The following is a 24,170-nucleotide window of genomic DNA, read 5'->3' as shown; positions in this document are numbered from 1 at the left end:
TTCCATTCATTATTTCCTTTTGGGCTGCTACAACCAAATACTACAGGCTGGGTGTCTTATAAATGACAGAAGCTTATTCCTTGTAGTTTTGGAACCTAGAAGTGCGAGATTAGGGTGCCAGCATGGCTGGGTGAGGGCCCTCTTCTGGGTCCCACATTTTTGCTTGTTTACTCACAAAGTGGAAGGGAGTGCTAAGCTTTTGGGTTCCCTTTCTGTGTGTTTTATTTTGTTTGGGTTCTTTTTTTTTTTTTTTAGGATTTTATTTATTTATTTTAGACAGAGAGTGGAGAGAGAGGCAGAGAAAGAGGGAGAGGGAATCTCAAGCAGATCCCCTGCCGAGCTTGGAACCCGATGCGGGGCTTGATCCCAGGACCGCAAGACTATGACCTGAGCAGAAACCATGAGTTGAATGCTCAACCAACTGAGCCACCCAGATGCCCCTGGATTCTCTTTTATAAGAACGCTAATCCTATTCATAAGGGCTCCATCCTTCCAACCTAAGCACTTCCCAAAGGCTCCACCTCTTAATATCTTCAGATTGGGCTTTGGGATTTCAACAGATAAACTTTGACACAAACATTCAGACTGCAGCACTGATCAAACTGGCTTCCAGTATTCTCCACTTTTCTTTCTTCCTTTCATCCTTTCTTTTCATTTCTCTTTCCTTCCTTCCTTCCTTCCTTCCTTCCTTCCTTCCTTCCTTCCTTCCTCTTTAGCTTAATATTTCTTGAACATTCACTTGCTATGAACCAGGCATTTGGCTAATCGCCTTGCTTGGTATAGCTCATTTTATTCTCACAGCAAGCTCAAGAGTCAGGCATTATCTATCCACATTTTACATATGAGGATCCAGAGTCCCAAGGTTGAAGGAACAGAGAGCTAGCATGGGACAGAGCCTCAATTTGGACCAGACATCTTACTCCAAAGCCTTTGAGCACAACCACCACACACTCTTCCTCTGCTTCCCATCCACTGTCAAAGGCTGCACACAGAGCAACTCTAGGATCAGCTAAGCCCAGAAGTCCCAGATGATTCTTTCTTCTTCCTCTTTATACTCATTGCTTATATCATTACAAAAAAAAAATCTGTTCACCGTTCAGAAAGTATAAAAGTAAAGATAGAATACTAATGTAGGAAAAAAACCCAATTTAAAAACAAAAGGTGTCTAACAGGGTAGGGAAGTAACCACATTCATTGGGTGCTGCATACCTACAAATGGAATTATTAAAAGATGTGCCCACAATTCCTTCCTCTGACTCTGTCATCTGAAGACAGGGAAGTTAGGTAAATATGCATGAAAAACAAACACAAAGAGACTCAGAGACAAGCTAAAGCTAATTATAGCTTTATGGATCTAAATTGAGATGTGGTGATTCAGTTGAATTCAGTAGAGTGACTGGTGGGGTGAGTTTGGACCAAAACACAAAACAAAACAAAACAAAAAACCAAGAGGAAGTGAGTTCTGTCATGGAGTTTTGAAGAATGAACAGTATGGTCTGACAGTTGGAGAAGGTGTATCACACAATTATATAGTGATGTCTCTCAGGTTAGGGAAGAGATTAATATGCGGCACAGGTAAGCTTTTCTATTTTTAATCAGACTAATGTTTACAGACCAATTTTCCTAAAATAATGATAAAATAGCTGACATCTTAAAGTTCTTACTATATGCCAGTGTATACACATATATGTATATATGGTTTATATACATATTATTATATGTATACATATTCTCATAGTGATCCTATGAGGCACTTACTTTTATGACCCTTATTTTACAAAGTGGTTAATTGAATTGCCTGAGGTCACCCGGCTAGTAAAATGATGAACTCAGTCTGTCTGATTCAGAGCCTGAATTCTTATCCACTATGCTACCTTTCTAATTTCATTTATCTAGAAAGGGTATTCCATATGGCATAGCAAAGAATTGACAATTCTCAATTAAAAAGCCATATTACTAAGATGTAATAAACTTCATTCTCTAAATATCTCTTGAATCTGTTTACCTTTCTCTACCTTGACTGGCATCACCATAATCTAAACCATCCCCGCCTCTTACCTGGACAATTGCAGTAGCCTCCTTCTTCCACTTTTGCTTTCTTCCAATCCTTCTTCAGAATGAACTTTATAATACCCAAGTAAGGCCATGTCACTTTCTCGCTTAAAACACTTCCATGGGCTTCCATCTCTCCATTTGCTTCAGTGTTTGCCTCTTCCATTAGACTGCAATCGCTATGAAGGAGGTAGTTGACTGTGCCTGTCTTGTTCAAGTGTTGTATTTCCAGGCATGCCTGGCTGGCCAAGTCAGAGGAGCGAGCAACTCCTGATCTCAGGGTAATGAGTTCAAGCCCCACGTTGCGTGTAGAGATTACTTAATAAGCTTAAAAAAAAAAAAGTGTTGCATTTCCAGCACCTAGCCTGGTGCCTTGTACATAGTAGAAGCTACATAAATTTTTGTTGAATGAATGGAATCTAAGTGATCCTTAAAAATAAAAAAATAATATTACTCATTTACATAGGAAATGGGTTAATAGGGGATAGGGGATGGGAACATTTTAAATAGGGATAGATTTTTCATAATTTGTAATTACATAATAACCTGTTTATTTTCTCATGTCCTTTAGCCTGTAAGCTCCTTAAGGGCAGGGACCATGTCTGTCTTGTTCCATACTATATCCTAGCTCTATGTCAGGTTCACAGGAGGTAACCAATGAATATCTATTGTACAAATAATTTCAATTACCAATGTGAATTGGAAGCTGATGAATCAAAGATGACAAATAGCACTGATAAAGGCAGAATTGGAACAGGAAACTATAACCACAGTTATGGGAGCTGTGGAGCATGACACTTTTTTTTATTAATTCAGTAAATATTTATAAGGCCCCTACAACGTGCCAGAGTCTACTAGGCAGTCTCCGCAGTCATGTAGCTTCCAGTCTAGTGATAAATAAACAGGCAATTAAAATTCAATGAGGGTGCCTGGGTGTCTCAGTTGGTTGAGTGTCCGACTCTTGATTTCTGCTAAGAACTCAGGGTGGTGAGATCAAGCCAGGCCTCAGACCCATGCTCAGCAGGGTGCTTGAGATTCTCTCTCTCCCTCTGCAGCAGCCCCCCCTCCCCCGCAGGAACATGTGCTGTCTCTCAAATAAATAAATACATGTTTAAAAAAATAATCAATGAGAGAAATTTCCCAAGGAAAGGCAGGAAGGGTGTGCTTCAGGGAACATTCAGGAGGGGAGGACATTTAACCCAGACTTGGGCTGTCAGATGTGTATGTCTAGATTGTTAGTAGCTAAAGTGAGAAGCTATGGAAAGTGAGGGAGAGTATTTGTGTAAGACCCCAGAGGCAGGAGAGTCACTGGTAGGTTCTCCATACCCTAAGTTTCCTTGTTCACATCTTTTCATGCAACAAATTTTATTTATTTTTTGAAAGGTTTTATTTTTTCATTTGAGAGAGAGAGCGTGCTTGAGCAGGGGGGAGGGGCAGAGGGAGAGGTTGAAACAGGCTCCCTTTGGAGCCCTATGTGGGCCTCAATCCTAGGACCCTGACATCATGACCTCAGCCGAAGGCAGACACTTAACCTTCTGAGCCACCCAGGCGCCCCACATGCAACAAATTTTATAAAGTCCATACCATGTGCCAGGCATCATTAGGCCATTATTAAATTTTTGTCTCAAAAATAGTTGTTGAAAAATGTAAATCTACATATGCACGTATAATTTTAAAGTCATTAAATTTATTAAACTTTTTATTTAAAATTTTTTTCTTTCCCTTTGTCCTTTAGGAAGACACACTTCTGGGCTGGGCACTGCCCCTCCCCCTGGAAAGTGCTTTGTAGATGCTCTATAAATGTTTACTGAATTAATAAATAAATGCATGTGAGAGTACCTAATCTGACCTCAGAAAGTAAAAGCCTTGGATCGTTGTTTGTCAATAGATCTTTCTTCCGATGATGGAAACGTTCTACATCTGCGCTGTCCGATGATATCGTAACCACGAGCCACACGGACTATCGAGCGCTTGAAAATTGGCTGGTGTGATTAAAGAACTCAATTTTAAATTTTACTGAATTTTAATTTAAACTTAGAGACACGTGACTCGTGACTACCGGATTGAACAGCTCAGCCTTAGATGGTAGTACAGTTCAAGTAGTGTGAGCTTGGCACTGGAACCCGGTAGGTTTCAAGCCTCCACGCTGAAAAACAGATTGTTAATAAATGGTTATAAAATGTCTGGATTCCGGGCTGTTGAATGCCACCGACAGTAGTAAATATCTGTGCACAGTGGCAAGCCATAATTAGCACCTCAGTCACTGAAGACTAATAAACCTTGCATCCTGGCATCCTGACAGACACCCAACCCAGCGCCGCAGGGTAAAAAGGTTGAAGGTCGGGGAACTCCACCTTAGCCAGGGCGGCGTGCTCGCGGGAGCCTGGATCCCGAACAGCCTCATGGACTTTGTAGTTCAGCATGCCAGTGACATCACTACCTGTGTGTCACCATAGCGTGGCCCATTGGGTCAATTTCCGGTAGCCTGTTGCTCTCTGGGAATTGTAGTCCATAGGTGCCTGCTAGACTTTGGGTCTAGGTGTCTGGAAACTACAATTCCCGGCGGGCTCCGAGATGCACGACGCAGTAATTCGCAGTGAGCGGGCGATTGCCTCATCAGGTGTAAAGTGCGTGCTTCAGTGTTGTGGGAGGCCTATCTGCCCCCAGACAGAAGGGAAAGGTGGTAGTTACTGCTTTGAGAGAATCACCGAGGTCACTGTCGTGGGTTTGCTGAGTTGCCGGGCGGTGCCATGGCGGTGAGTTCTGGCGGGAAGAGAGTCTCCTCAGCCCGGCCCTAGGACGTGGCTGATTTGTCGGCTTTTGCCAGAAGCTAGGGGCTCGCTGTGGTAGCCGTTGTCCCGAAGGGAAAAATCCTTCTCTAAAGAAAGGGAATGCCTTGACCCCACGCTAAAGATGTGAATGTTGTGAGGATGTGCCTTTTCTTGCTAGCTTTTGAGCCAGGGACTGATAATATCTTTAACTTTACACCCTACTTAATGTTACGTGTGTTAATTTCACCGAAGTGTCTAAAACCTATTTGGAGAGAGAGGAGTACGTAACCTTGTTCCTCCTTTTAACAAAAAATTATTGAGCACTTCCCCGTAAAACAGTCACAGATCTCTACATCCATGGTGTTTACATGTGTGTGAGAGAGTTATGTACTAAAATATACGGTAAAATATGTCAGGTGCCGGTAAGTAGTATGGAAAAAAATAGAGCAGTGGTATAGAAAAAAAAAAGGGGGAGACCACTAAGTGTGAGGTGGGGAAGAGTTGCAGTTTTAAAAGGATGATCAAGAAAGGCTTTGCTAAGAAGGTGGCACTGTGGCAAAAAGGAGGTAAGGGAGCAAGCCAGGCAGCTATATGGAGAAGATTTGCAGGCAGAAGCAACAGTGTGAGTGAAAAGCGTAACGGACTGAGCCACCTAGGTGCCCTGGGTACGGACAGCTCTTTAAGAATTTTATAAAGGAGAGCAGAGGAATGGGGTAATAGGTGAAGGTCAAAAGAGGACTTTTTTTGTTCTTTTTTTAAAGGTAGAAGAAATTACACAATGCTAGGAATTATCCTGTAGAAATGAAAAATTGATGTGCTCTTCCTGAATAGAGTAGAGGGGATGAGATCAGGTGCATCAGTGGAGGGGTTAAGCAGGACCACACTCATCTATGTAACAGGAAAGAAGACAGATTATATGGGTACACGTGCATGTGGGTAGGCAGATGTGATGAGGAAGACTGTGGAAATTTTCTCTTCACTTTTTTTTTCTCATTGAATTAAGAACCAAGATTACCAGCTAAAAATAAGGATGGGAAAGGAAATGTTGGAGGCTTTAGGAGTGAGGCTTGTTTAGGACATTACTGTCAGTAGAACTTCCTGTGATGAAAAAGTTCTATATTTGCACTAATTTGGTAGCCATTGGCCACATGTGGCTGTTGAGCACTTGAAATGTGGCTGGTGCAGTGGAAGAACTGAATTTTAATATAATTTTAAAATTAGAAAGTTACATGTGGCTAGTGGCTACTTTATTGGACAGCATACACATTAAAGTTTGAGAAGCACTAGTCTAGAAGGAGTAAGTAACTAAGTGGATTTCAGAAATTAGTAGTATTGCTGGGCATCACTTGACAGTAGTGGACATGAATTTAAATTGAGGCCAGTCAGCATGGTTGAATTCTTATCTCCTGCCACTTTCAGCTTACTGGTTGAAGGAACAGAGCAGGTGCATAGGAGGGTTGGAGTTTTGCCAGGCAAGAATGGTAAAGAAAATAGTGAAGGAGTGATTATATAGATGGATTTAAGGGATGGAGATAAGGACTTGGTATTGGAGGGGCCTAAGGATTAGTGAAAAAATGTCACCCTCAATAGGTCCTGTTGGGGTTGAAGAATTATTGGCGTTGGAATTCTAGTAGAGTTAAGACCAGTAATATCAGTAACTGACATTTATTATGTGTCATGCTTTGTGTTTAGCATTTTATTTTAATTGTCTCATTGAGTCTTCACATTAATCTGTTTGAGTTAGGCACTCTTATTTGCAGTTTACAAAGGAAGAAACCCAGGCTTAGATTGCTTAACTAACAGGTCCGACTTCTTATAACTAGGACATGATGAAAGTGGATTAGAACTCAAAGAGATTGACTCATTTCTCAGTCACTATGCCATCCTGCTTTCTAGGAAAACACATACCTTCTGAGTCCTGGTCCAGGGCTTTTTTTTTCTGTTCCAGGTTGCTCAATGACTTCCACCAACCCCACACCCCCACGGTGATGTCCTTAGCTAATGTGGAATTTGCAGGTCGTTCTCTTTTTTTTTGGTGTTGATGGAAATGGGCTTTCAGTTTGAAAGACTTCAATACATTTTTTTTCTTCTTTTTTAGATTTTTATAAGGAAACTGGCAACATTTCTGGTAGATATGATTGTTTTACTTTATTCACTTCTTGGCCTCTGAAAATATTCATGTTTTACACTGTCATGATACTGGGCTGATGTTAAAGTTCGTTTTATTGGAAGAATCCAATAAGAACTCCCTTTAGAAAGAATAAGTAACAATAAAAATAATAAAATGTACTGATTGCTTATTCTGTGCCATGCATTAGTGTTTTACGTAATTTTTCATCAAAACAACCCTCTTAAAGTAGGTGCTATTATTATCCCCATTTTACTGATGTGGAAAATAAGGCATCATATCTACTCAGAGGAGGAATTGGAATTCATTTGGTGCCATTCTGGAGCCCATTCTCTTAATCATCATTCTACCCCCAGTTGTAAGCTAATTAGGAAATTTCTTTTACAGCTCTTCCCATAAGGAAAGTTTTCTCTTTCCAGAGGAAATCTTAACCAAGAGTCTTACGACAATGACCATGTGATAGCATGTATAGAATATTAGTTTTTATTTTATAATTGAATATATAAATACCAAACTGTGATTTTCTTCATATCAGAGTAGTAGTTATTTTTTAGAGCTTTTGACAGTTTTAATCTCTTCTAGTTATATATCAGACTTTTAGAGGGAATCTGGGGATGTGATATAATAAACATAATAGCAACTTAAAAATATTGTTTTTAAACTTTCATTTGAAAAATTTAAATAGTGAACAAAACAGAGTTAATAATAGTATTAGGTACTTCCATATACCCATCACCCAACTTCAGTAATTGGCAGTTCAGGGCCACATTGTTTCATCTATCCCTCTCTTGGACCTTGCCCCTCCATCCCTCAGGATTCATTTTAGGCAAGTTCCAGGCACCATATGTACGTGTTTGACATATTTTAGTATAAGGTTTTTATATCAATACACAGTTTAGTAAGTTTTTTAAAATGTAATGATAACTTCTCTTAAAACATAACCTGAATGCCATTTTCATACCTAATAAAAATCACATGATGTCTAGATGTCTCTCTGTGGTATTGATTGACATTGTGCATATACCCTGGGTCCAGCACTATGCTAAGTTCTTCATGCATATTAGCTCTTTTAATCCTCATATGAATACTACAAGGTAGGCATAATTTTTATTCTCATTTTAGAGATAGGTAGAAAAATGGAGGCTTAGAGAGTTTAAGGAATTTGTCTAGGGGTAAGTGGTTGAGCTAGGAGATGGCCAGAGTCCCGAGAGAAATTAGGAATAGAAGGCAGAAGATGAGGGGTTTTGTCCAACTTGATCATTTGCTAATATGGTGATCTTCTGAGCTTCAGATTTATCATCTTTGAAATGATAGCTGTTTGCCCACTTGTTAAGATCAAAAAAGTTAATGTTCATACATTTTTAAGGTGCAGGATACTATGAGTATACGAAAGAGTTGTTATCTAGTTTAGAGATTCTTTACTGAGGATGATTTTGTCCCCCTGAGAACATTTGGTCTGGAGACTGTTTGTCTGGGTGGGTGTGTTGCTGGCATCTAGTGGCTAGAAGCCAGGGATGCTTATAAGCATCTTACAGTGCACAAGGCAAAAACACAAAAAATTATTTAGTCTAAGCTGTCACTAGTGCCAAAGTTTAGAAACTCTGATCTTGGCAAATAACCTTTTAACTAATTATTATAACCAATTGTCTAGCTAAATAGCCAGTGAAGAAATTAAGGCTCAGATTGATCAAGTGACTTCCCAAGGTTATACAACAAATTGGTGCTGGGGCCAAAATCAGATTTCATTACAACTCACTTTGATATTTTGAGGAGCAAATTTTTTTCTGAGAAGCAGAAACCTCAAAAAAGAGTTTTTGTGTATTTAGTTTGCTCAATAACAATAAAAAGAAACATTTAGTTCTAAGTGATTTGTGAAGACTGTTGCTTTCATGTTCTTCTTTAAAGTGGGTGACATAATCATTTTTTTAATTATTAACATATAATGTATTATTTGTTCCAGGGGTACCGGTCTGTGATTCATCAGCTTTACACAATACACAGCGCTCACCACAACACATACCCTCTGCAGTGCCCATCACCCAGCCTCCCCATCCCCCGACTCCCCTCGTATCCAGTAACCTTCAGTTTGTTTCCTGAGATTAAGAGTCTCTTATGGTTTGTCTCCCTCTCTGGTTTCATCTTGTTTCATTTTTTTCCTCTCTTCCCCTGTGATCCTTAAATTCCACATGACACAGTCATTTTTTTTTTTTTAAAGGAGGAACACTTTGTTTTTTTTAAAAGATTTTATTTTATTTATTTGACAGAGAGAGAGATAGCCAGCGAGAGAGGGAACACAAGCAGGGGGAGTGGGAGAGGAAGAAGCAGGCTCCCAGCGGAGCAGGGAGCCCGATGCAGGGCTCGATCCCAGGACCCTGGGATCATGACCTGAGCTGAAGGCAGACGCTTAATGACTGAGCCACCCAGGCGCCCCATGACATGGTCATTTTTTCTTTTTTTTTAAATATATTTTTTAAAGATTTTATTTATTTATTCGACAGAGGTAGAGACACAGCGAGAGAGGGAACACAAGCAGGGGGATTGGGAGAGGAAGAAGCAGGCTCATAGCAGAGGAGCCTGATGTGGGGCTCTAGCCCTGAGCCGAAGGCAGACGCTTAACTGCTGTGCCACCCAGGCGCCCCGACATGGTCATTTTTAAGCAAAAGATACTTGTCCTGTAACTTTTTTGTCTATGGCATTATATTTGGAGCTGAGGTGACTATGAAAGTTCTGAAAGTTGCTGTCTGCCAGGAGTTCACAGGTCAACTGGGTAAATGTCTTAGGGATCATTTGGGTGCATGCAAAGGAAGCAAACTCAAGTTGATTAAAGAAGAATTTAGTAATGGTACAGTGGGATTTAGTATCACTCATGACCCTAGTGTAGGAGGTAAAACTAGGCTTCATGAGCTAGGCTGCATTGGTATAAAGTATGTTACTATTTATAATATGACATTTATTTGCCAAATACATATATTAAATATGTTAAAGTTTTATTAATATCAACATGTTAATGCGAAATAATAAATTAATATTAAATATATTAAAGGTTTTCCTTAAACTTTAAAGTTTGTTTTTTATTTCTGATTTTGAAATAAATTAAAATATTTTTGTGAGCCCCTATAGGTTAGAAAGTTTAAGGAATTTGTCTAGGGTTCTATAGGTTGCCTAGACAAAGGGTTCTATAGGCAACCTAGGCTTTTATAGGCAGCCTAGGCACTTTGCCTATTCTATTTACAGGTTAAGTCAGCTGTTAGGAGTTGTACAGGCTGTTTTTTATTTATTTTTTATTTTAAGATTTTACTTTTAAGCAATCTCTACACTCAGCATAGGGCTTGAACTCCCAAACCTGAGATCAGGAGTCACATGCTCTATCTACTGAGCCAGCCTGCAACCCTGGAGTTGTGCAGGCTGTTGTAAGGGCTAGGTGGAATCTTCTGCCCAAAACTCCTTTGCAGGAACATAGGTCCGATCTAACTGGGGATTCTAGAAGAATACATTTAACCACCTCTAATGCACTACCTGAAATAAGACTGGGCTTTTGTTGCTGAGGAGGAAAGAGAAAGGACAGGTAGTGGGTAGGTGATTTGCTGTCTCTGCCGTAGCTTATTTTCAAATGGTAGTCTTTGAATATTACTATTGAAAACTGGTTTGCATGTATAGAAGTAGAGACACTTGTAACTTACAAGTTACTTGTTAGAGGAGGGTTTTGTAGTAAAAAGGAGCAAAGGATCTGAGGGTCTGAATGAAGGTGGTTAGCAAAGATGGACAGGAGTGAGTAGATGATGGCCCTTATTCTTTCCTGGAAAAGGAAATAGCTTTATGCAACCACACTTACTTTTATGGAAATTCTTGGGAAAGAGTCCAAATTGCTTAGTACCTTGATTCACATATGCACCTAGTTCCTAGTCTGTTATTTTTTTTATGGCCACAATATGCAAAAGCGGGCAATGTATTATTCACTTCTCTTTTAAAATCTTTAAATATTCAACAGCTAGTTGTTGAGAACCTGCTATAAGCTAGACCTTGAGGATATAATGAGATACAAATTACCAGTCCCCTCCATGAACAAGCTTCAGTAGTCCTGTGAGGAAGACAGACAGATACCAGCACCACTGTGTGATTAGTGCTGCCATAGGGGAAATATTGGTAGGTAGGAACATACTAAGAATGGCATATCATAACCTCTTGGTGACCAGTGCAGGTGATTAGCTGAGACCTGAAAGATGAGTGAGCAAGGCAAAGAGATTAGTGACATATGAGGGCAGAGAAAATACTTTGAACAGAGGCTCAGGTGAGAGAGGGAGCTTGGCACATTTGGGAAAATGCAGATACCTTAATGGGCCTGCAGTGTGGGAATGCAGTGGGGGAATGAAAGAAAGGGAAGGAGGGTGGGATCTTTCAGAGATTAGACAAGAAGGGACTGGGGTGCTGGGTTTTACAGAATAGACTTTATCCTGACAGCTACAGAGAATCTCTGAAACGGAAGTGACTTGATCAGATTAGTGTTTTGATACCATTTCTGCTCATAGCAATTATGATTCGGTCAGGATTTATAGAAACAAAAAATTTCCTTGTCACTTTCATTTTCCTTTGGTTACTGGAGAAACTTTTTATGTCCATGATTTTTTTTTTTAAGATTTTTTTTTTAAGTAATCTCTATACCCAATGGAGAGCTTGAACTCACAACCTCAAGATCAAGAGTTGCATGCTTTACTGACTGAGCCAGCCAGGCACCCCACTTTTTTTTTAAGTAATATAAAATATATGTATACTTATATATTTAAGTAAGCTCTGTGTCCAATGTGGGGCTTGAAGATCAAGGTCAAGAGTTGCATGTTCTGGGGCGCCTGGGTGGCACAGCGGTTAAGCGTCTGCCTTCGGCTCAGGGCGTGATCCCGGCGTTATGGGATCGAGCCCCACGTCAGGCTCCTCTGCTATGAGCCTGCTTCTTCCTCTCCCACTCCCTCTGCTTGTGTTCCCTCTCGCTGGCTGTCTCTATCTCTGTCAAGTAACTAAATAAAATCTTTAAAAAAAAAAAAAAAAAAAAAAAGAGTTGCATGTTCTACTGATTGAGCCAGACAGGCTCCCCATTGGGAAGCATTTTTTAAATTGTTTGAAAGGAGAGAGGGAGGCACAATTAAGGGAAACTGAGTTGCAGGTGTTAGGTGACTTGGCAAGGTCACCTGTTTAGTAGGTTGTCAAAGTATGAATAGAGCTTAGGGGTGCCTGGCTGGCCCAGTGAGTAGAGCATGCAACTCTTACCTCAGGGTTGTAAGTTTGAGCTCCATGTTGGGTGTAGAGATTTCTTAAAAAAAAAAAAAAATCTTAAAAAAAAAGTATGAGTAGAGCCCAGATATTTTCTCATTTGAAATGCTGCAGAATCTGGGAATGTTAGCATATAAGAAGGGGAAGAAAATCTAATTTCAGTTCAAATAACTTTATACCAGAAAATAAAATTTTAGGAACTAAAAGTAACTTTCAAAACAGAATTAGATTTGTGGATGGTCCATTGGCATCCAGCTTTCACACTTGCCTGTTCTGTAAGCATTCATTCCACTCCAGCTTTGGCACACTTCCTTTTAGCAGCTAATTTTTTTTTTCTCTACAGAATCACAAACAGAGAGAAGCTCCAACCTTGCTTTTTTTTCGGAGATAGGGTGATCACGCGTGTGCTTTGCTTTTGGTTTCAGCCGAAATGGAATAATGATGGCAATGTTGCCATGTAGATCTGATATTACTAGAGACAGTCTTGCTATTCTCTTTTTCATTTTAACTTCATATTAATAGTCTATTAACCATTTGGAGAGAAGTTCTTTGTCAGTTTCCTTGAAAAAAACATGTAGATGACTAATCCTCACTTAGTCTTCCCTCTGGGTCCCAACATCCTATTTTGGTGGGTAAAATTGCATCTTGGCCAGCAGGTACTGCTCCATCCTGTACTTTCTAAGTATTTATACATTTTAAATATATAGGAACAGTATGTGTTTGACAACAGTATCTGTTTTAGTATATGATTTTTTTGAAAAGTGCTTCAGAGTTTTTTATATATTTAAGTAATTCATTAACCATCCCTTTGAGGTTTAAAGTAGACAGATTGTGATAGCCCTTATTTTTAATCGTATTTGTTTAAAATTCAGGATAACCATGGAAAAATTACCTCTTAAGAAACAGCTCAGTTCTCTGTGAACCTACTTTTTTTAAAGCAAGCCTGTCAAATTATAGAGTGGATTATTCTATCTGTGTCCAATAGGAAAGAAAAGGAACAGCCAAAGTAGACTTTTTGAAGAAGATCGAGAAAGAAATCCAACAGAAATGGGATACTGAGAAAGTGTTTGAGGTCGATGCATCTAATGTAAAGAACCAGACTAGGTGAGTAATACTTTGTGAAGTTCTACGCCTTGTGTTTCCAAAACCATTGGCTACAGGAACCACTTTGTGGAAAGGATAAGGCAGATTGTATTTATAATGTGTGAAACATGCTAAAGGAGGTAACTTCTACTTTCTGCGTTTGAAAATTATTATTATTATTATCATCATTATTATCATTTTTGAGTGAGCACAGGGTGCCTGGGTGGCTTAGTTGGTTAAGTGTCCAACTCTTGATTTCATTTCAGGTCATGATCTCAGGGTTATGAGATTGAGCTGCACATTGGTCTCCATTCTCAGTGCAAGAGTCTGCTTGAGATTCTCTTTTTCCCTCTCCTCCTGCCCCTCCTTCTGTGCTTGTGCTCGCTAGCTCTTTCTCTCTCTCTCAAATAAATAAATAAATAAATAAATAAATGAAATCTTTAGAGGAAGAAAAAGCGAGTTGTATGCCCACTGTGAGGCTTGAACTCACGACCCTGGGATCAAAAGTCACATGCTCTATTAACTGAGCCATCTGGGCGTCCTTCCTATAGAATTCTTTTTTTTTTTTTTTAAATGAGCTTATTTATTTATTTGAGAGAGAGAAAGAGAGAGCAAGAGAGAGCATTAGTAGGGGTAGGAGAGAAGGAGAAGCAGGCTCCCTGCTGAGCAGGGAGCCTGACCTGGGGTTCGATCCTAGGACCCTGAGATCATGACCTGAGACGAAGGCAGACACTTAACTGTACAATTCTTTTTTTTTTTTTTTTGTTTATTATTTATTTATTTGACAGAGAGAGAGATAGCCAGCGAGAGAGGGAACACAAGTAGGGGGAGTGGGAGAGGAAGAAGCAGGCTCTCAACAGAGGAGCCCGATGTGGGGCTCGATCCCATAACGCCGGGATCACACCCTGAGCCGAAGGCAGACGCTTAACGACTGCGCTACCCAGGCGCCCCTTAACTGTACAATTGTTAAAGTTTTTTTTAAACTAATATTTTACGTATTTAGACAAAGGAGAATGTTTTGAAGTTTTGTCTTTGCTGACTGATGAAATCATTCTATTAGAGATTCATGTTATAGTGGTAATTATCTCCAGAGACACAAAGTATACATTTTAAAGGGTTTCTGTATTTGAAGGTCGTATTTCATAAATATTGTATTGCCTTGATGTTAAGCATCAGTTGTAAGACAGTCCACAGATAATGATTATGATATTGGGAAAAACAAAAACTAAGTAACTGCCCCAAAACAGTACTGTAATAAATACATTCATCTTTTATAAGATGCATCTCAATTTCAGATATGTTGAAATGTAGAAAAATGTCTTCTTATAATGAGGAAATACATTGACAACAATTATAGTAGTAGCTAATCTCGAAAAGTTATTGTTCAGTTTGCAAAGGAATTAGGAAATAAGCCATTTTTAACATGCATAGTATCATTTAATCTTCTTAACCCTTTAAGATTAGCAATACTTTTATCCCTGTGTTACAGATGAGGAGACTGAGGTACAGGGAGGCTAAGTAACCAGTTTAAGGTTACCAGGCATTGACAGGGTCTGGACTACTTTTCAGGACTTTCTCATTTTCAAGTGTATCCTCCTTGCTACTCAGCAACACTCTAATGAATTTTCTTTTTCTTTCTTTCCTTTTTTTTACGACATTAAGAGTATTGTTGTAAAGTCTCTGATGTTACTTAAACTGTTGTTTGAAGCTTTTGTTGGTTTTAGAATTTTGGGCAATTTTAGGTAATTTTAAGTTACCAAGAATCAACTGAAAAAGCTGCGTTGTTTAGTGAAAGAAAATGAACTGAAGAAACTTAGAAATGTAACATTGAGTGAAAATTTTTTGTTTCTAAGTCATCTCTACACCCGTGTGGGGCTCGTAATTATGACCCTAGGATCAAGAATTGCTTGCTGTACTGACTGAGCCAGCCAGGCGCCCCAATATATGATTTTTTAGTGAAGCTCACAAGTGAGCAAAATAAATGATACATTGTTTAAGGACACAGACATACATATAAGCTATTCAAAATCAAGGAAATGACAAAAGTCACTTTCAAGTTAGTGGTTATCTCTGGTGGGAGAGGGGTGAGGAGCACACAGTGTAGCTTCCGTGGGGCCAGCAGTTGGATAGTGTGCCTACAGGTGTTCATTTTATTGTGCTGCATGATGTGTATGTTTGTTACACATTTGATTGATAAGAGAAGAGAATATAACATAATAAACAGCTTCAAAAAGGTGCTTTTTAACTTAATTTACCATGTATCTTGTAATTCTGAGGATATTTTATTTTACCTGACAGACTTTGAATTGCTTTATAAATATCTAATGAAAGCAAATCTTGTTTAGTCACTAAAACATTAAATTAATCCAGTCTCCTAAGAGTTTTAAAATTATCTTTAGTAAATTATCTTTATTTAGCATTTTAGCTTAAGTTAAACCTCCAGTATTTGCTCAAGGATATTTGTTTCTTTGATATCTACCTATAAATATCTTACTCTTTCTAAATCAAAAGTAAGTTTGAATTTCAGAGGGCTTTTAATTTCCAGACTTATAAATTTAATTTAATTTAATTTTTATTTTTAAAGATTTTATTTATTTGAGAGAGAAAGAGAGAGCATGAGCAGGGGTGGGGCAGAGGGAGAGGTAGACTCTCTTCTGAGCAGGTGCCCCATGAGGCTGTCCATCCCAGGACCCCAGGGTCACGACCAGAGCTGAAGGCAGATGCGCATAACTGACTGAGCCACCCAGGTGCCTCTTAAATAATAAAATTTAAACAAGTTGTTTGTAGTACACATTCCCTTAGCCCTACGCCTTCATTGTAAAAGGAACTTAACATTTTCTTCTCTGTACTTTGTTTTTTACATGATTGTTTTGCAGCAAGGGCAAGTACTTTGTAACCTTCCCATATCCGTATATGAATGGGCGCCTTCATTTGGGACACACATTTTCTTTATCCAAATGTGAGGTAAAGTTTCCTCTGTGTTTAATATAATGGGGTGGAGGGTCTTTGATAAATACTATTTTGAAGAAAATGGCATATATAGAATTTATTTTCTGTTAAGGGAGCTTAGAATTCCTTAATTTTAAACATAATTTTAATATTTTACTTCTATAAAATATTCTTATATTTAATTTGTATATGCAGTGTGTGATAAGTATAAGTAATTCCTGGGATGGTGAAAAGACAGAAAAAGAGTAGTGGGCAGAATTTTGGAATGACTTCCTTCTAAAGGAAGAGAGGAAGAGGAAAGCTAAACTGATGATCTTTGTGAAAAGTCAACATTTTGTATTTGTCTAGCATTCAAATTTATAATTTAAATTTAGTTTGCTTTCTGTAGTTTGCAGTAGGATACCAGAGACTGAAAGGAAAAACTTGTCTGTTTCCCTTTGGTTTACACTGTACTGGAATGCCTATCAAGGTAAGATTGCTTTTGGGATTGGTTCCTACTCTTTTTAGCTTAAAGCAAATGTAATGTCCAATTTAAGAGCTTGAAGTAGGATTTTCAGATACTTTATAATGCAGTGTTTTTTGAAATGAGTTGAATTATTATTGTGAAAATTAATTTTTAGAAGATATTTGAAGAAGTGCATAAAGGGCACACAGAAAGGTCTAAGTATCTCTAAGTAACTTTGCTATCTCTGTTGGTGACCTTACATATTGATATTTCAAGTTAGATTATAACTATTAACAATAAAATAGCGTGATATTTTGTGCACATGATGTATAGGATGTCAGCATCAAGTAAAAAGTTTTTTTTTGTGTAACAGCTTTTTTTTAGTTGTGTCATATTTTCATCATGTTTGCAAAGGTCTTCCTTCATTTGTCATAAATGTGTATTAGGAATAATTCTCAGTAAAGAAGGGGCCAGACAATTAGAGTTGAAAGGATTACCTAAATACAAGAGGATTGGGAAATTTAACTCCCATTTCTTTTGCTTCTCCAACCTTTTATTTTGAAAAATGTCAAACCTGCAGAAAAGGTAAAAGGTTAGGACAATGAACACCCATATACCTTTCACATGTAGATACCAAGTATTAACGTTTGCCATAGTCGCTTTAGTTCACACACATGTAATACGTGCACACTTTTTTCTCTCTTTTTCTATGAACTCGTTGAAAGTAAGTTGCACCCATCATGTCGTGCCACCTGCAAGTACTTTAGCATGTGTCTTTGGAGGTCAAGGGCATTCTGCCTCAACACAGTCTCATTGTCCCCTCGGAGAAGTTTAAATTCGTGTGCTGTGGATCACACGTTAGATTTTGTTATCAGATCTTGGTTTCTTTTAGTTTGTCATGACATTGATGTCGTTTGAGAGTTTAGGCCAGTTATTTTGTAGAATGCCCCATCATCTGAGTTTTCTGATTGTTTATTCATGGTTAAAATATTCTGACAAGAATACTGTATTGGTGAGGTGTAAACCTCCTGCTGTATCACGTCAAAAGGCATATATCAGCAGTTTGTGTAACCTCAGATAAACCCCCCATCTCTCAGTGTGTGTTTTCTAATTTACTTATTTATTTACCTTTTAAAAGATTTCATTTGTCAGAGAGAGACAGAGAGAGAGAGCATGAGCAAGGGAAGGGGCAGACGGAGAGGGAGAAGCAGGCTCCCTGCTGAGGGGAGCACGATGTGGGGCTCGATCCCAGGATCCTGGGATCATGACCTGAGCCGAAGGCAGATGCTTAACTGACTGAGCCACCCAGGCGCCCCGTGTGTTTTTTAATTTAATGCCTTTCCTGTCTGCCTTGCAGGCTTGAGGTGATGATAGAAGATAGGAGATAGTAATCTTTAAACTGAGAAATGCTATTATTTATGTTATTCAAAATGATAACACTATTTTATATATCTTGGTACTTCTAATGTCTATATATAGTGTACTACATTGAGTATTTTGAATGTTGAATAAATGCTGGCTGAATAAATGAAGTAAAATACTAATTTATAAATTATTGAATTTTGACATACATGAATTATATGAGCTTTCTATAATGATTCACATGTGTATAGATGGAGAAAATCTAAGTCAATTTTAGTTAGCCATAGAAATACCAAAAAAATGCAAATTGTTTCTACCTTGAATTTTGAACTTCACTCTAATATTGTATTTGTTATAGGCGTGTGCTGATAAGTTGAAAAGAGAAATAGAGCTTTACGGTTGCCCCCCTGATTTTCCAGATGAAGAAGAGGAAGAGGAAGAAATCAATGTTAAAACAGAAGATGTAATAATTAAGGATAAAGCTAAAGGGAAAAAGGTTTGGTGGTTAATACTGTTTATTTTGGTTGAAATTTTATATTTATGTTTGTCTAATTTATGTTTGTATTCCCAGTACCTGGCACATAAAAAGTGCTCAGTAATTTTGAAAAAGGAACAAAAACAAAAATTATCTTTCTGACTTATTGATGGCCTTTTCCCCCTTTTTACTTTATTTTGAAATAATTTAGATTTAGAGAAGGAATGCAAGGTAGAACAGAGTTCCCTCGTAATCTTCAGTTCCCCTTGTATAACCATGTACAGTCCTCAAAACTAAGAAATTAACATTTTAACAATGCTATTCAGTAAACTACAAACTTCACTTGACCTTCAACAGTTTTTTCGTTGACGTCCTTATTCTGTTTGCAGGTCCAATCCAAGATCCCACATTGCATTTACTTGTCACGTCTCCTTAGTCTCTTCCATCTTTGTCTTCCATGACTTTGACACTTTTGGAGAGTACTGGTCAGATCATTTATAGAATGTCCCTCAGTTTGGGTTTGTCTATGCTTTCTCATGAGTAGGCTGAGAGGTGATGTGTCCCCCCTCAGGGCATCATTATCAGTGAGTATATGCTGTTGATATCTTATTATGCATGATGGTAACCTTGATCATTTGGCTTAGGTGATGTCCGCCAGGTTTTTCTACTGTAGGGATTCCATTTTTCCCTTTGATTCATAAATATTTGAGAGAGATACTTTGAGGTTATGGAAATAATATTTCTTTTTTAAAAAAGATTTTATTTATTTTAGACAGAAAGTGATTGAGCAAGAGCAGGGGCGTGGGTCAGGGAAGGGACAGAGGGAAAGGGAGAGAAAGAATCCCAAGCAGATGCCCCGCTGAACACAGAGCCCGATGTGGGGCTCAGTCTCATGACCCTGAGATCATGACCTCAGCTGAAATCAAGAGTCAGACATTTAAGTGGCTGAGCCAGCCAGGCGCCCTTGGAAATAAAATCTTTTAAAATATTTTCTCATTAATTTTAGCATTTGTCGGTGGCTCTTGCCTGCAACAATTGTAACTATTGCTCTAATGGTGATTTTCCGTTTCCCTCATTCCTTCTACATTTTTTACCTGGAATTCTTCTGAAAAGGAATAGTTGTCCTTTCTTCCCCATTTACTTATTTATTTGGGCTTTTTAAAAATGTCAGTGTGGATTCATGGATATTTATTTTATTCTTTGAGTTATACTCCAATACTATCTGGTATTATGGGGCGGTTGTTATTGTTATTGCTCAACTTGCTCTGGTTTAGGCCATTGAGAGTCTTTTCAGTCGGCTCCTATGTCTATCTGACATGCCCCCATCTTTTTTCTTTTCTTTTTTAAGCACTGTATTATTTTCTAGTCCCCAACATCCTCCAGGTTCATCTTTTATTTTCCCTGTTATAGCCTGGAATCAACCCCTTCTCTAAGGAATCCTGTTTCCTTTAGAAGCTAAGTTCTGAATACTAGGTACACTCATTTTTTGTTGCCCTTCTCAGTAGAAGGAGCAAGGAAAAATATATAATAACCCTGGTAACCCACGTATATGCACCTGTCTATATTTCTTTACCTATCAATGTATACATTTAAAAAGTTCATCCTGCAGGGCACCTGGCTGGCTTGTTTGGTAGAACATGCAGCTCTTGATGTTGGGGTCATGAGTATGAGTCCCCCATTGGGTGCAGAGTTTATTTAAAAAAAAAAGCTCAGTGATACTCCTGGCTCCATGTTAGCACCATGGTCCTCATTCTAGCATTCTCCTTTGCTAATTTGTGATTCATTCTCCAACAGTGAGAACCTGGCTCTCATTATTTATAGTATATAATTTGTTCAGTCCTAGTCTACTAGTAGTTCCAGAATTGCTAACCCATACACCTGGGAGAAACAGTTTTACCAACAGAAGGACAGTGTTTGTATATGCTTTTTGTCTAATATTTGTCCTTAGAAGCTAGTCAACACATTCTTTTCCAAAGTTGTTACTTCTTTTTTTTTTTTTTGAATGAGCTCTACACCCAGTGTGTGGCTCAAAGTCATGGTCTCTGAGATCAAGAGTCGCATGTTCTACCAACTGAGCCAGCCAGGCTTCCCCCAAAGTTACTTCTAAAGCTCCTTTTTCTTTTCTTTTTTTTTTTTTTTAAGATTTCATTTGCTTATTTGACAGAGAGCACATGCAGGGGGAGCAGCAGGCAGAAGGAGAGGGAGAAGCAGGCTCCCAGCTTAGCAGAGAGCCCAGTGTGGGGTAGATCCCAGGACCCTGGGATTATGACCTGAGCTGAAGGCAGATGCTTAACTGGCTGAGCCACCCAGATGCCCCATAAAGCTCCTTTCTTTTTAACCCACTTCAAAGTGTGGTTGTATCATGTATTTATAATACTGTTAGATACATTTGTCACAGTCTACATTTCACCTTCCATTCCTCCAATATCCTGGTTGATTTTTTAAACTAGTGTGTATACAATAAAATTCACTCTTTGTAGTAGATAGTTGTGTTGGTTTGACAAATACATGGAGTTACATTTCTGATATCATAGTACCATACAGAGCAGTTCTATCACCTCTAAAATTCCTTGCCCTGTCTTTTTTTTTTTTTTTTTTAAGATTTATTTATTTATTTTAGTGGGGGAGAGAGAGTGTGTGGGTGCACACTCATGCACGCATGGGTTGGGGTGGAGGGGCAGAGGGAGAGTGGGGGGGGCATCTCAAGCAGACTCCCTGTTGAGCATGGAGCCCGATGCAAGTCTTGATCCCATGACCCTGAGACCATGACCTGAGTTGAAATCAGGACTCTGATGCTTAACTGACTGGGCCCCCAGGCACCCCTCCTTTTTTTTTTTTTTTTTTTTTTTACGATTTTATCTATTTGTTTTAGAGAAAGCAAGCAAGTGAGCAGGGGTTGCCAGATGTGGAGCTTGATCACATGACCCCAGTATCACCACCCGAGCCAAAACCAAGAGTCGGTCGCTTAACAAACTGAGCCACCCATTTTTATAATTTTATAGTTTTTTAATAGTTTTTATAGTTTTATAGTTTAACTCCTTTACCCACCTCCAACCCCTGACATTTGGTTGCCTTTTTGATATTGGTAAATATTAGAAAAAGACAAAACTCTTGTTAGTAGCTTATTAATAACTAAAAAAAAGATGTATGTGGTATTAGAAAAAAGGAAATAGAGATTGGTGCTGACATCTTATCTTTGATGATAATTTTTTATCCTTCCAACAATTTAGTTTTTTCTTGTATCAGAGTCTTAGTATTGGACTGTAAAATTTAGCAGACAAAATAGTACATGTAGATCCTTTAGTATTCTGACATACCAACAGCATGTTTTGGAATATAAAAAATTACCAAATTGAATTATTCACTTAAAATTATTGCAGTCCTGGAATTTGCTAACCCGTTGTTGGTTGGTCCTTGATGGAGTTTGTTTTTACTGGTTATTTTCAGAGTAAAGCTGCTGCTAAAGCTGGATCTTCTAAATATCAGTGGGGCATTATGAAATCCCTTGGTCTGTCTGATGAAGAGATAGTCAAATTTTCTGAAGCAGAACATTGGCTTGATTATTTCCCACCACTGGCTATTCAGGATCTGAAGAGAATGGGTTTGAAGGTATGTCCATCACCCTCTGTAGTTTAAGAAAATACAAAGAACACATTGTGTTTATGATTATGAGATTTGGACCACCTCTTAATTTAGAATAATATATTCCACCTGTATTGCACTAATGACTTAGTACTGTTATTGTTATGGGCCTTGATTTAAGCAGTGAAGTACTTAAATATTTGTTGTATTGGAACAAATATTTGTTATATTGGAATATGTTTTAACAGCAATTAGTAGAAGGGAATTCCATTCGAAGAATACGAAGAAGCCAAAGTTTAGTTTACATATTTAGGTATACATAAAGGTATTATTTAGGTGTTCTTTCTTAATTTACTGTAATTCCTTTATGCTTACTATATGAATATGTATATTTCAAAATTGACGAACACAAGTTAATATATATTTAATAGAAACTGAAAACTTTTTTCTTCTTAATGTTTGATATAATTATAGGTTGGAAAATAAGGGTAGAAGAGTAAATAATTGATTTGTGGGAATTCTTATTTGGAGAATCTATACAAATTTCTAAAAAATTACCTTTTTCTTTTCTATAGGTAGACTGGCGTCGTTCCTTCATCACCACTGATGTTAATCCTTACTATGATTCATTTGTCAAGTGGCAGTTTTTAACATTAAGAGAAAGAAGCAAAATAAAATTTGGGAAGCGGTGAGTTTGTTGTCCTTCAATATAATAAAGCAAAAATCATAATTCTTGCACTGTAATCACTGCTTGATACATAGCCTTCTTTTTCCCATTATCCTTTCTCATTTTATAAATTTTTCCTTTTTGTTCCCATGGCTCATTTGTTTCCCTTTTTGTCTTACCAGTATTTTGATGCCTCTGAGGTGCTTGGTGTTTATGACAAATAAAAACAGGGAGAATAGAAGTATTGGCTTTTTTTTTTTTTAATATAATACCCAGTGCTCATTACATCACATGCCCTCCTTAATGTCCATCACCCAGTTGTCCCATCTCCCAACCCCACTCCTCTCCAGCAACCCTCAGTTTGCTTCCTATGATTAAGAGTCTGTTATGGTTTGTCTCCCTCTCAGAGTGTTGGCTTTTATGATCTCCCTAAAGATTCTGTTCAATATTTTCAGCTAAGCACAAAAATAATTTTATTTATGTGTTAGTTTATCCTTTTTTTCTATAAATTGTGTAAGATTCTTCCTTGATTCTGTTGATTAATTAAAAGCTACTTGTATTTCAGAACTGAAATTATATTTCATAATCTTTTGTTTCATACCACAAAGCCAAGATTAGTGCATATTTTTCTGGGGTATTACCTTTGATGAAGGCAGAAAAGTTTCATTAAATAACTAGGCTGACAACTACTCATAAAAGCATAAATAATTGATGTAGACATTTGTTTAGTTAGAAGTTTTAGTTAGAAGAAATATTGTAAGATATTAGCAACAAAGGCAAATATGTTAGGATAGAACTTGTATATTATAATAATATGTGTCACTTACTATTTATTTTTTAGGTATACCATTTATTCTCCAAAAGATGGACAACCTTGCATGGATCATGACAGGCAAACTGGAGAGGTAATTATTTGTGACACAGAGTAGCTATTATAATATTTCATAATATGGCCATAGAGTTTACAGAATAGATCAGGAAGCTAGAAATAATTTTATTCCAGGGCTGAGGTGTATTCTGGTGACTGAAGAGGAAGGCAGAATGGCACTGTAGGTGTCTGTGTCTTGTCTAGGACCTTGTTACTCCAAGAGCAGTGCTAGGACCAGCTGCATATGCTTGCGATAGAAAAGCACATTCTTGAGCCTCACTCCCAAATTGCTGAATCAGAAGCTCTGGGGGTGGAGCCGAGAAATCCGTCTCTAATAAGCTCTCAATAGGATTCACATATAGGCTAATGTTTGAGAAGCATTGCCTGGAGAATACACAACTCTAAAAAAGAGAACATGGGGCAAGGTAATGAGATATGTGGCTAACTGATGTACACAGATTCCATTTATACTTGCTTTGATCATGTATCTGCTTGCTTAGTTCCAAAGTACTTCTGGCCATGCATG

General features: G+C 38.1%; 1 protein-coding gene across 1 annotated transcript in view; it reads left to right on the top strand.

Annotated features, from left to right (window-relative positions):
- Positions 1-4,638: 4,638 nt before the first annotated feature.
- LARS1 (leucyl-tRNA synthetase 1) overlaps positions 4,639-24,170 on the top strand; it is a 75,283-nt gene continuing 55,751 nt past the window's right edge. Inside the window, exons 1-8 of the mRNA XM_011231635.3 lie at positions 4,639-4,808; positions 13,199-13,317; positions 16,173-16,260; positions 16,634-16,714; positions 18,411-18,548; positions 21,975-22,136; positions 22,685-22,797; positions 23,618-23,681. Of these exons, the coding sequence (XP_011229937.1) occupies positions 4,803-4,808; positions 13,199-13,317; positions 16,173-16,260; positions 16,634-16,714; positions 18,411-18,548; positions 21,975-22,136; positions 22,685-22,797; positions 23,618-23,681 (771 nt within the window). The 5' untranslated portion in view covers positions 4,639-4,802. The remainder of the gene's footprint in view (positions 4,809-13,198; positions 13,318-16,172; positions 16,261-16,633; positions 16,715-18,410; positions 18,549-21,974; positions 22,137-22,684; positions 22,798-23,617; positions 23,682-24,170) is intronic.

The sequence above is a fragment of the Ailuropoda melanoleuca genome, chromosome 3 (genome assembly GCF_002007445.2).
Source record: "Ailuropoda melanoleuca isolate Jingjing chromosome 3, ASM200744v2, whole genome shotgun sequence".
Lineage (NCBI taxonomy): Eukaryota > Metazoa > Chordata > Mammalia > Carnivora > Ursidae > Ailuropoda > Ailuropoda melanoleuca.
Note: the sequence above shows the minus strand (reverse complement) of the source record. Positions and strands in the feature narration are given on the sequence as shown.